Raw genomic sequence first — 13109 nt, 5'->3', positions numbered from 1 at the left:
AAATTCCTTTGAACTAGCTTAATTGGAAAACGGTTTGGGGATTGCATAGGCTAAGTTTAGAGTTAATATTTATCTGTATTTCTATTTTCCTATTTCCTTATCTTTGATTTTTATTAGTTTCACCTTTGTTGTTTAATTAATTCCCAAGTAATAAAATCTGATCCTTTTGTGAACTAAAGCTTAAAGGCTCCTTTCTTAATGGCCTGGGAGAAATATTTTAAAAGGGCAGTTCAGAGGGGAGGGTAAACCTTAAAGGTCCCTCATATTTCTGGGACCCCAATATTAAGGCGAGTCACCCTAATAATGCTCCTTATATCAAATTTTGGCCCTCACACTTCCTTTGGTGATACAGTTCAGCATCTTCTCTGCAGCATATTGTCTTAAAGGGTTACCTCGACAGCACCTGGAAGATAGTGATCTGTCCAAGGTCATATAGCCAGTGTGTGTGTCAGGGGTAGGATTTGAACCCAGTTCTTACTGGTTTCAAGGCTGGTTCTCACATACATCAGAGAAATGCAGGATTGTAAAATATTTAAGGAGATAAGTCTATACTGCACTATATTGGGCTGCAGTTCATCTCCCTTGGTACCTTTGTAGTATCAAGAGCACAGAATGACCCTCCCCAACGTTTTGGATGGCTTACTTCTGGTGAATGCATGAGAGATGTGAACAAGAGTCACACAGGATGAACAGGCAGGAACAGATTGCAATCTGCACCATTGGAGGGAATATGCATATTGGTGAAATCACAGATTTGTTTGTCGCATTTTGAAAGAATTTTTTAAAAAGGAAAAAGCCTGGAAAGAGCAGATAAATCTAGTAGGCAAGGGAAAGGAAGAGAAACTGAGTATTCCTTCTTTCTCAGCTCTCACCTCCTTCCCTAGGAGACCTGCGGTTCTGTGGGACCAGAGGCTCTTGCCCTCCATGTCTTCTTTCCCACACATCATCTCAGGGCCTGTCGTATTCCCTGCACAGTCAGAGGAGGTTTTCTCCAGGCATCAGTCACCTCCCTTGAGGATCATTGTAGCATATGAAAGTGAAGCATTATACTTGGGAAAGTCTCATATTATTTCTCTGTCTCCTTGTGCTGTTTTCTTTCTCCCAAATTTGCACTTGAGTGAGATGTCATCTGCACTAACGGTGAGCTACTGTTAGAAGACGTGGTGTCACAGCTAGAGACCTTAACTATTTGAAATGAATTCTGTTTCCTCCTGCACCAAAAACCTATGGATGAGCCAGAGGGGAAGCGTGCAGATAGCAGGAGGTAACCATCCCAAAAAGATGACTGCTGCTGGGTGAGGGGAGCTGTCTTTTGTGGGGGTGAAGATGCAGATGGACTAGGGAAGTGCCTGTCGGGCCAGGGTGATGCTGTTTTTAATTCTAGCATCCAAGGAACTCATCTAAATGACTTTGGCTTTGTCCTGGTGATTTATATGGAGGAGCCTATAATAAAAAGACAAGCCTCAAATCATGCAGCTGGCTGCCATTCCTTTTCCTCCCTTGGACAGTGCTGGAACTTTTAAAAATGGTGGTAGCTCCTCCATCCCAGACGGTGGTGGTGGCAGGGCTCCCCCTCGGGTTTCTCAGGCTCGATGGAGGAGGCCCCTAGATAGTTTGTGTGTTTGTTTCATTCTTCACGTTTTACCGAAAAGAGATTTGGAAGGACTGTAGAATCCTGCACTCAAAGGCATGAGGAATGTTTACTGACCCTGCATGGCCTGTCCCCAGTGCCAGACTGGCTTCTGTGTCCTTTTCCAGTGCTGCCACCGGCTGGGAACATGCCCTGGGTCCTCTCCCCTGCTGCCTCCACTTGGAAGCCATCTACCTCTCTGGCTATAGAGTGAGATGGTCTAGGTTCAAATGCCATTTCGAACATTCTCTACCCGTGTGGCCTCGGGCAAGTCACTTAAACTGCATGGGCCTCAGTTTCTTCATCTGCAAAGTGAGGAGATTGAGCTAATGGCCTTGAACCCCTTTCAGCTTTAGGTCTCCTGTCTTCCTGTCTTCTGGCGCTCTCTTTTGTTTTTTTTTTTTTAAACATATCACTTTTTGTTTGTTTGTTTTTATCACATTTTTATACTTTGGCAAATTGCTGTCTTTTTTTAATTCATTTTTTATTTTAAAGTTTTATTAACATATTCCACTTTTATATCACAGTGGTTTCTAGACATATTACCCGTGTTCCATCGTTTATCATCCCCCTTTTGTAAGAAAGAAAAAGCATGAAGCAAAACCAACCAATGTTGCAAACATGGCCAACGATAGGTGCAAAATTCTGCTTCCACAGTCCACCCCGAGAGGCATTTCCTCCATTCCCCTGGGGCCAAAATTAATCCTTAAAATTGTAGGAACATGGGGCACAGCTGGTGGTATAGTGGATAAGCACTGGCCCTGGATTCAGGAGGACCTGAGTTCAAATTTGGCCTCAAACACTTGACACTTACTAGCTATGTGACCCTGGGCAAGTCACTTAACCCTCATTGCCCCGGGGGAAAAAAAATTGTAGGAACATGGATGTAGAATCAGAAGGACCCTCAGAAGTCATCTATGCTAACTCCTTCATTTTACATGTGGAGAAACTGAGGCCAAGGGAGACTAGGCAACTTGATCAAGGTCACAAAATGTTCTTTTTATTTACATTATAATAATCATTGTGTAGAAGGGGCTATGTGGTGCCACAGTGCACAGAGCACTGAGTCTGGAATCAGGACGATTCATCTTCCTGAGATCAAATCCAGCTTCCCATAGAGATAACAAAACAACAATTTCATAGAACTAGAACCAGAGGGGCCCTTAGAGGTCATCTAGTCAAGATCTCACAGGGAGGTAATAAGGATCAGAACGGGAAGTTGAATCCAGAACCTTGGGTTCCAGATCTAGCGATCTTTCCCTTTCCCCTGTCCCCTTCCCCCTTCCTCTTTCCCTTTTCCCCTTCCTTTTCTCCTTTCCTCTTCCCTTTTCCTTTCCCTTCCCCTTCCCTTTCCCCTTCCCTTTCTATTTCCTTTTTCCTTTCCCTTCTCTTTTCCTTCCCCTTCCCTTTCCCCTTCCCCTTCCACTTCCTTTTTCCTTTCCCCTTCCCTTTTCCTTCCCCTTCCCTTTCCCATCACCTTCCCTCATACTCATCAGTAACATTCCAGCCATTCCTAACTCAGTTAATCATAATACTAAGGAGGAAGCTTGAATGAACAGAAAAGGAAACTTGGAGGCTTGACTCAGCTGCCCAAGGCCACAGGAAAGTCAGGGGCACATTTGACAATCTATGGGAAGATCATTTGATTCCCAGTCCAGAGCTTAAAGATCCAGACTGTGTTCCCGTCTGCAACATTTGTTAATTGTTCATTTCAAACAAAACATAACAGTGAATCCTTTCTTTATGGCTGCTTGTAAACATTTAAGATGCCTGTAGTTACCCATAACCTTTGTTTGCTTATCACTGTCAGCTGTCTTGACTCTCATTGCTTAGTCTCCTCCATTTCACCCTCCATGCAGGGAAGATTTAATTCCTTAATTATGATCCTCATGTTCTGAACTTTGAGCCATTAAAGGACAAATACAAATACTCTCCGAGTGGTCACTAGTTGAGAGGGAAGCAGTAACTCTTCAGTAAACACTCCTGTCCTAACTCAGAAGGCATGAAGACGTGATTGTCTCTTAAGCAAACAGATTTGTCAGTTAATTAGTTTACAGTTTTGAATTATTGGTGTCCTTCAAGAAACGGGGGGGGGGGGCAGGTTTGATACCATTTGCTTATGGGATGGATGAATGAATGGAAACAAACATTTTTTGGGGTAATACAAAGGTCTTCTAAGCTAGAAAAATAATTTGTTTTGGGAGGGAAAGCCATTCTCTTTCTCACATTTCTTGTGATTTCACGTTTTTTAATGATGTACTTAAATATAGATACAGTCAGACCCTAGAGAATGCCCGTGTTCCACTTTCCAGGTTAGAATAAGGAGAGACCTGATTTGACCTAAACTATCTATGAGTCCAGGGAGGTGCTTCGTAAATGGGGTTTATGGCAGGTAGTTGATTTTAAAGTAAAAGGCAACAAAATGACACCAGTTGGCAGATGTATGTAGGGTTTAAACAGGAGTGATCTTAGATAATAGATTATGTTCCTAATATTAGATCACATTCCTGATATCCCTAGATTTGGGTTTTGGCTTTTGTTTTTCAAAATTGAATTCACCTATTGGGTGAATAACCCAGATAACCTTCCAGTTAGAGAGGAGCTAGCTCCTCCTCCTCCAAGGAAAACAAGACCTAAATGGGGGTGAATAGGAAGTTTCCAATGAGCACAAGCTTGACCTTGTCTCATTGGTTTTGTGGTTCTCATGGGTCCTCCAGCAAAATCCTCAGATGCTATTGAATACATAAAGGGAAAGATAATCATAGCCAGCTGTCCTCTCTGAAAGGCCCTCTCCTGATGGTCTGTAACTTCTTCTTTTTTTTTTTTTAGTGAGGCAGTTGGGGTTAAGTGACTTGCCCAGGGTCACACAGCTAGTAAGTGTTAAGTGTCTGAGGCCGGATTTGAACTCAGGTCCTCCTGAATCCAGGGCCAGCGCTCTATCCACTGTGCCACCTAGCTGCCCCTTTTTCCTCTTTTTTTTTGGTCTGTAACTTCTAAGGGCTCACTTATCTACACCTTCCTGGGAATGAGAGCACCCAGCAAATGAGTGGACTTTTACTGGAATAGTAGAACTCTTTGGGATTTCCTTTTCCCTGAAATTGCAATCATCCCTTCCCCCCTCCCCTAAATTCCATCACCACCGCCAGCCACAGACACTTTGCCAGCTAGCGTTCTTGGCTGACGTTTTGTCACTTCAAGCCAACAGAGTCAAATCACAAGTTGTCTGAGCTGGAAATGACCTTAGAGGTCATCTGATCCAGCCCCCTAATTTTACAGATGAGAAAACTGAGCCCCAGAGAGTTGAAGCAATTTGTCCAAGGTCCCCCAGTTATTTCATGGCAGAGGATGAACCAGAATCTACCTAACTACGGCCCCGTTCTTCTTCTACTGGGCTGTTGATGGACAGGCTCTAAAGATGCAGTCCACAAATGCTCCACTTTCTATTCAGCCCCGCTTCTCAGTGGTAATCACAGCTGTCAACTTAATAACAAACAATCTATCTACCCCATAAACAAAAAGGAACAACTCTGCAAGGTCATTATGGAGAGGAGCTTTTCACACACCAAGTCGATGTGTGTCTAAGCACTATAGGTATTTTAATTGCACGAAACCGTTTGTCAGGTCATCCAGTCTGCCCAAGTGCAGAGTAGGCCACTGCATTAGAAGCCAGGTCATATTATGATTTGACCGTTCCAAATTTAGAGGCCATCTCTAATAAGGTCAGTTTCTGTGTTCTGGTTTCTCAGATGTCAGTGCATGGAAGAAAAACAAACATGTGGACCCAGTGCTTTATAATGCCTGGGAGCAGGGCAAAGGGAGACAAGCAAGCCATTTGTACCTACATTAATGGCTGCCTCTTTCCAAATTTTATCTCAGAGAAACCTCATTTTTCTTGCTTTTCTTTTTTTCTTTCTCTTTCTTTCTTTCCTTCTTTCTTTCTTTCTTGTTAGGCAATTGGGGTTAAGTGACTTGCCCAGGGTCACACAGCTAGTAAGTATCAAGCGTCTGAAGCTGGATTTGAACTCAAGCCCTTCTGACTCCAGGGCCAGTATTCTATCTACTGTGCCACCTAGCTGCCCCATTTCATTCACTTTTCTTCCTCCTCCTCCCCATGCCTTTTACACATCTCTACTCCAGAAACTTTCCCATTTTATGTTGAAGGTAGTTTTCAGCACAGATTAGAATAGAAGTTGTACAAGGATAAAATAAGGTATCCCGGGGGGGGGGGTGAAAATTGGCCCACTTAGTTGGTTTATGAATCATTTTGCTTGTTAGGCTCAGGTTTTTTTCCACCTGATTATGGGAGATTTCTCCAGCCATAAGGAAAGCAAACAACAACATTATCTAGGGAAAATTCGCCTCACTGAGGAACAGAAAATAAAGTAATCCAAGCTTCCTGAGTCATTAAGAAATATGGTGTCTGATCCTTGGGAGAGAGTACAGTAATCACTGCAAGAAGTGGTGCTTGCCATCTAAGGGGGAAATACCCTAACACTGAAATCATGTGTAATTTCAACATCTGCTGTGTTTCAATTAATCAGGGCCTCTCTTCCTATTTAGAACTAATAGCCTTTCTCTTTCCTAAGATTCTTTTGCTCCCCAGAACATCTGAATATTAAAGACCCATCTAAATTAGGTATTTAAAATATAATGGTGATGATAGCACTTTAATAAGGTTCATAAAGCACTTGAAATACATTGTGTTATTAGAGACTTAAAACAACACTGTAATATAGGGAGTATACAAATCTCTCTCTCTATCTATCTACGCACGCGTTGTTTTCCCCGATTTACAGAACAGGACACTGAGACTGAGAGAGCTTTAAGATATTTGCCTACAAGAGGTAAATGTCAAAGGTGAGAGTTGATCCTAGCTTGTCCTGACTCCAGATCAAGTGTCTCAATGCAATATGTTGTGCTCTCTTCCTTTTTAAAATTTGAAATTTAGAAATATGTATCAGGGGGCAGCTAGGTGGTGCAGTGGATAAAGCACTGGCCCTGGATTCAGGAGGACCTGAGTTCAAATACAGCCTCAGACACTTGACACTAGCTGTGTGACCCAGGGCAAGTCATTTAACCCTCATTGCCCCACCAAAAGAAAGAAAGAAATATGTACCATTTATTCTTGGTTCTTTGGTTTGGAAAAAAAAAACAACCAACAAACTGTTGTGCTCTAAGTAGAAGTCTTCACAGACCTTTGGAGGTAATGTCACATACCTTTAGCATGCTTTTCTAGGGTTATGCATACCATCACTTAGACCTTACACCTTCCTCTTTGGAATAAGAATTTAAATTAAAGTATCATTCAAGAGGAGGGGGAAAACACACCTGTCACTTTCTCTCCCTGTGTACTTAAGCAGTGCTGTATTCAAATATATATGTATATGAGCAAAGTTATTAACTTTGGGCCAGTAAAGCCATACTCCAAATGAGTTCCTTCCAGTTCAATTGGGCAGCTAAAATGGGGGAATTATTATTATAACAGCAGTCTTTGCGTCCTCTTAAGGAGAAGAACAAAGGGTTCAAGGAGAGTTGGGAGAGGTGTGTGATGTTGGGGGGGAGTTGGGGGGGGTGTAGGAGAATAATTTGATTTACCAGAAGGAAAATTTATATGTATCGTAATTTTACTACAAATGTGAATCAGAGGGAGTTCATGCTTTGAGACAAATTTATGGTTAGCAGTAAGACAAAGGCCTGTTTTCCTGCCATATCTTTACTTAATAAATCTTAATTACTATCTCTCCATAAATTAAAGTGTTTAGCATGCTGTATTCTAATCATCAGAGTTGTCAGTATCCGACATTAGTTTCACAGAGTAATTGCCTTTTATGCTTTTTTGAAAAGTACCTCCTTAGCCTTTTATTTTCTGTTCAGTGGAGGACTTGCTAGCCAGGTTTTCAATGAGAAGGCCTCCATTTTAAAATCAGTGCTTGGTTTGCAAAAATCTAAAATCCAAGTACAATGCTTCCTTGGATCATATAGAGGGAAGGCTAGATTGAATTACTGTAAAGTCTCAGCCTTGGAATATTTTTTTTTTTAAAGAAAATGCAGTTTCATTGCCTTCAAAAATATTATAAATATTTCCCAGTAGAGGTCCTAGGGGACTTCCTTTAATGAATTAATAACATTTATTTGTAATTAGTAGCATCTATTTTCATTCCAAGAGTTTATATGCTAAAATCCCTAAAGAATGGTTTATTTTCTTAAGTAGGTTAAAATAAATCTTCCATAATGTTTATACTATTTTTGCTTATCAGACCCTTTCTCAATGGATTGATTAGACCAAAGGTAAACTTTGGTTCAGCCCCAGGTTGAGTCATCACTAATTCCAAAATGTATACCATCTGAATTAATGGAGTTTTCCATTATTTCCAACGAGAGAACTCTGGAGTTCTTTGCAAACTGTAGGCACTATATAAATTTTGGTTATTATTATTGTTGTCTCATTCTGACCGACCCTGGGACAAGTTGTTATTCTTTCATATGGGGGGGGGGTTATGGACCATAGGACAAGGTTCAAACCTTCCCTAGTACCTGGCACATATTAAGAATTTAATAAATGGGGGGGTGGCTAGGTGGCGCAGTGGATAAAGCACTGGCCCTGGATTCAGGAGTACCTGAGTTCAAATCCGGCCCAAGACACTTGACACTTAACTAGCTGTGTGACCCTGGGCAAGTCACTTAACCCCCATTGCCCCGCAAAAAACAAACAAACAAACAAAAAAAGAATTTAATAAATGTTCATCGATTTGAATTGGTCAACAGGTTGTTAGTTTTATTTGAAATCTTTCTTGGATCAGTATGCCAAGGAGTCTCTTCTTTTTTGACTGCTGATGTATTATGGCTGAAAAGGGAGAGGGAGGGAGGAAGGGAGAGAGAGAGAGTCAGGGGGGTAGTGCTTAAGGTTATCTTTGAACTTGGCTACTCGTTGAAGCAACCACTGCATCAAGCTCTTTCTGGGAATTTTCCTTTTTTTTTTTTTTTTTCCCCATTTCCCTCTGTTTGGTAGGAGGTAGCTAAGAAGTGAACAAAGATGCCTGGGTATTTGGCAAATAAATCAGCCAGTGACTCAGTGCCCTGCTCTGGAACACAGCAAGACCCACTGAACACAAATAAATAAATAAATAAATGAAGTTTTCTGAATTCTTCCTGACTGAATAGAATTGGCTTCTGAAGCTGTCCTGCCCCCTCAGAGAGCCCAAGATAATGCCCATCAGAACTGAATGTTCAGTGCGTATGTCGGCGTGTGGGAGAGGCGTTTGTTCAGACAGAGGATCTGAGAAGAGCCGTGTGTCCTCTTTCTATAGGTTCTCAACAGGAGATGTGTGGAGGCCGCCGTGATGACAGGCCTGGCTCTGAACTGCACTGTAAACAAGAAGTCTTTATTTGACAGAAAGCACTACTTCTACGCCGATCTCCCCGTAAGTCATGTTTTGGGATGCGCCTCCCCCTCCAACAGGTAGGAGATGGGGGAGCCCTGCAGGAGGAGGGCTCCTGTTTCTGTGGGGGAGCTGTCCATCCCAGCAGGGGCTTGTGCTGGGCCCAGCATAGACCAGAGCACCCTGAGGCTTGGCTAGATTGAACACGATTGCCCTGATTGCTGACTCCTTGCTTGGCCTCATGCTTCTGGTGCCTTTCTTGTATTTGAACGGGGAACAGGAAGAAACCAATGTTCTCAGATTCATTTCAGACCCAGCGTGGGCTGCTAATTGCTTGATAGGGCCGGAGTAAGTCATGCGCCCATTGCAAAAACACACTTATAGCCTTGTAAACATGGTGGTAGCTTCTTTCTGTCCTCTAAGGAACAGGTCCCATAATAGGGATGTCTCCCCTTTGCAGTGTTTCTGTGATCTCGCTGTGGGCCAGTAAGTAGACATTTGTACAACAGGAAGCAGGAGCTTGAACCCAACTGTGGACCAGAAACCTGAACTCATTAAGCTCCAAATCAAACCCTGATATAATCCCTCCCCCACCCCCCACCCCCAAATTTAAGCCAACAAATGTAATGTGAGTTTTATAAGACAGCAGAGCCGGTTTGAACTGGATTGGATTTCTAATATCACTGAAACCAAACAAAACTGAGATATCAGTGTATTCACTCGTTGACCACTTGCAAGACTGTCTCCCCTGCAGGGGGAGATTGGCTGTGACTCCTCTAGACATCCTGGCAGTCACAGAGTTCTGCACATAGTAGGTACACAACCAACATCTCCCAAATGTTGTGTTTTTTTGGTTTTAGCACATAATAGTAAGCTTGGTTCTCTTCAGATTTAGATTAAACTATTTCTGGAGCATGATTTCATCTCATGAGGTAAAACTGACCTTTAATTGTGCATTCCCCCCACCCCTCCTTAAAATAGACATTCAGGGTCCAGATTTTGCATTTACTTCTCTCCCTTTTCTGTCTTATATCTTGTGCTTTCACTTCTTGTAAGGATGAGCAAAAACCAGAGGACAACAAAGTCCAGTCTGCTACCCATTGGCAGTTAATCAGTGCACAGTTATTAAGTGCTTACTGTATTAGGTGGGAAAAGAAGGAGTAGCTCCTGCCTTTAGAAGGCATTCGCCTTTAGATGTATTCAGAACAGATCATGCAACGTAACCTGCCGGGGGGGGGGGGGGGTACAAGGGGAAGTCACTAGTAGTTCGTTGGGTCAGAAAAAGTGGCTGCCAAGGAGGCCCTTGAGCTAAGAAACCAAGTATCCCAAGAGATAAAGGTGAGGAGGAAGAACATTGCAGGCCTGGGGACTGCCCATGTACAGGGGACATGCTGAGAGATATCAAGATGAGAGATGCAGCGTTGTGTGTGACAAACAGCTAGTTTGGCTGAACTGTAGAGTTTGTCAAAGGGGTTGGTCTGTGAGAAGTCTGGACAGGTACCAAGGGGACAGATCATAAAGAGAATGAGACACCAAACAGAAGAGGCCTGGATCCTAGAGGCTGTAGAGGTATTCTAGAAGTAATAGGGAATTCATAAGAGAGTTGAAATGGACCTGGACTTTGGAAAAATAACTTGGGTGGCTGAGAAATGGGTTGATTGGAGTAGAGAAAAACTTGGGAAAAGGAGACAAATTAAGAGGCTCTTGCAGTAGTCCAAGTGAGAAATCATGTGTCAGATGGAGAGAAGGAAACCTATTTGAGAAATGTGGTATAGGTATAAAAAATAAGACATGGTGACTGATTGAACATGTAGGCTGAGTGAGAAATGGGGTGAGGAGGTCACCAGCGTTGCTAACCTGGTTGTACGGAAGGATGATGGTGCCCTCAACAGAAAGAAAGAAGTTTCAAGGAGTGACAGCTTTGAAGAAAAAGTGACTTCTATTTGAACATGCTGAAATTAAGCTGCCTACTTAATATTTTGAAATCAAAATAGCGAATGAGTAGTTGGTGATGTGCAACTATAGCTTGAAGGGAGACTAGAACTAGGTATATAGGCCTAGGATTCATCTTCATTGAGATGGTCATTGATTTACATGGGAGCTGGTGGGGTCACTCAGTCAGAGGGTACAGAGAGAAGAGAGAAGGCCCAGTTCAGATCCCAGGAAAAGAAACACCCACAGTTGGAAGGTGTGACATGGCAGAGGAGACCGAGGAACAGTTGGACAAGTCGAAGGGAAAACCAGGGGAGAGCAACAGCATGGAAACCTGGAGGAGAGAGGCTGTCCAGGACAGGGTGACTGCAGTGCCCTGAGCTACCGGGAGGCCCAGAGGAGCGAGGAGTGAGGCAAGGTGATTGGATTTGGCCATTAAGAGGTAACTTTGGAGAGAGCAATGGTCGTTGCTCGGTCATGGATTGCTGAGAGTTTAAAAGAAAGTGACAGGAGAGGAGGTGGAGGCAAGAGATTTCGATAGCTTGTTCAAAGAGTTCTGCTAAGAGAGAGGCACTGTCCGTCCAGTGGATAGGTCAGGAAGATAAGTATGAAACAGCCTCAGCAGCAGTGACAACAATAATAGCTGTCATCATCATCATATGATACGATGTGATGTGATGTGGGGGCAGCTAGGGGGCGCAGTGGATAAAGCACTGGCCCTAGAGTCAGGAGGACCCGAGTTCAACTCCAGCCTCAGACGCTTGACACTTACTAGCTGTGTGCCCTGGGCAAGTCACTGAACCCTCATTGCCCTGGCCCCCCCCAAATGCTAGTCAGATGTGATGTAATGTGATATCAAATAGTATGATGATGATACTAACATTTATATAGTGCTTATGATGGACTAGGCTCTATGCTAAGCACTTTATAATTATTATCTCATATGATCCTCACAACAACCCTGGGAAACAGGTGCTGTTATGATTCCCATTTTACAGATGAGGAAACTGAGGCAAACAGGTTAAATGACTTTCTCAGGGTCACACAGCTAGTAAGCATCTGAGGTGGAATTTGAACAGGGGTCTTCCTGACTATCTGTTGTACCGCCCAGCTGCCTCCTTTGACATAAACTGGATCTGCGACCATCGGCAGCTCTCTAAGACTCCCTCTGAGTTTCAGAGAAGGGGCAAATCTGCGTTGGTAGAGGGCATTTCTTCACCTAGGAGACAACGGCACCAATGAAGTCACAGCTCCAGCCCCAGGCCTATCTCCTTTCACTGATAAAGGATGGTGGCTAGTGACGATGATGGGGTCTGATGAGGGGATTTAGGGATGGGAGAGACTTGGGCATGTTTGCAGATGGCCGGGAAGGAGCCAGAAGATGAGGGGATGGTGGAGCTTGGAGAGAGAGGGTGATAGTTGAGGCAATTCCCAGGAGTAGACAGGAGGTTCATGACAAGGCTTTGTCTCTGGTGAGAACGGTCTCCTTTTCATAAGAGACTCTAGTAAAGGAGAGGTGGTATTGGGGAATGACATCAAGAGCTTTTAAAACGTAGTGTTTGGAAGAGTTGAATGACCTCAATTTTCTCTAAAAACTATGAGCAGCAGCAGTGTTTGGTTCAGAAGGAGGAATAAATAGCTAAAGTTAGGAGACTTTTTTCCCTTTTAAAAAAAAATAGATTTTCATTGCTCTCTTTTGTTTTTCTATCACCTTGATTTTCTCCCGTCTCAGATAGCTTCTCCCTTATACCAAAGAACCCAAGTTAGGGGTGCTGAAGTAATGGATTTCTTTTGTCTCTGGCCTCAATCAGCTCAGGTCATCAAATTTCTTGGTAGCATATTTGAGAGGTTGGGTTTTTCTAAGCTCTTATTTGTGCCTTTGTTTTTACATCCTAGTCGTGTTCATCATTTCTAAGTCCCCATAGTTTTCCACTACATTCATAAACCACAATCTTTTCCACCATTTCCACACTGATGGGCACTGACTTTGTTTCTAGTTTTTTGCTACCATAAAAATTGCTGCTTATGACAATTTTGTCATAGTTAGGCCTTTGTTTCTTTGCCCTCCTTGGGTTTAATTCATTAATTTTTATTATCATTAATGTGATCACTGGGTCACAATGTATGAACAGTTTAGTCTTAGCCACAGTCCTACTGAATCTTACTCT

At 42.9% G+C, this 13109-nt stretch overlaps 1 protein-coding gene across 3 annotated transcripts in view; it reads left to right on the top strand.

The window, feature by feature from the left end:
• GATB (glutamyl-tRNA amidotransferase subunit B) overlaps positions 1-13109 on the top strand; it is a 107938-nt gene that overhangs the window by 16600 nt on the left and 78229 nt on the right. For 2 of the 3 annotated variants that reach the window (XM_043970068.1, XM_043970071.1), the window contains one exon: positions 8938-9051. In XM_043970068.1, the coding sequence (XP_043826003.1) occupies positions 8938-9051 (114 nt within the window). The remainder of the gene's footprint in view (positions 1-8937; positions 9052-13109) is intronic. The other variant, XM_043970070.1, reaches the window with a different exon arrangement.

The sequence above is a fragment of the Dromiciops gliroides genome, chromosome 6 (genome assembly GCF_019393635.1).
Source record: "Dromiciops gliroides isolate mDroGli1 chromosome 6, mDroGli1.pri, whole genome shotgun sequence".
Taxonomy (NCBI): Eukaryota; Metazoa; Chordata; class Mammalia; order Microbiotheria; family Microbiotheriidae; genus Dromiciops; species Dromiciops gliroides.
Note: the sequence above shows the minus strand (reverse complement) of the source record. Positions and strands in the feature narration are given on the sequence as shown.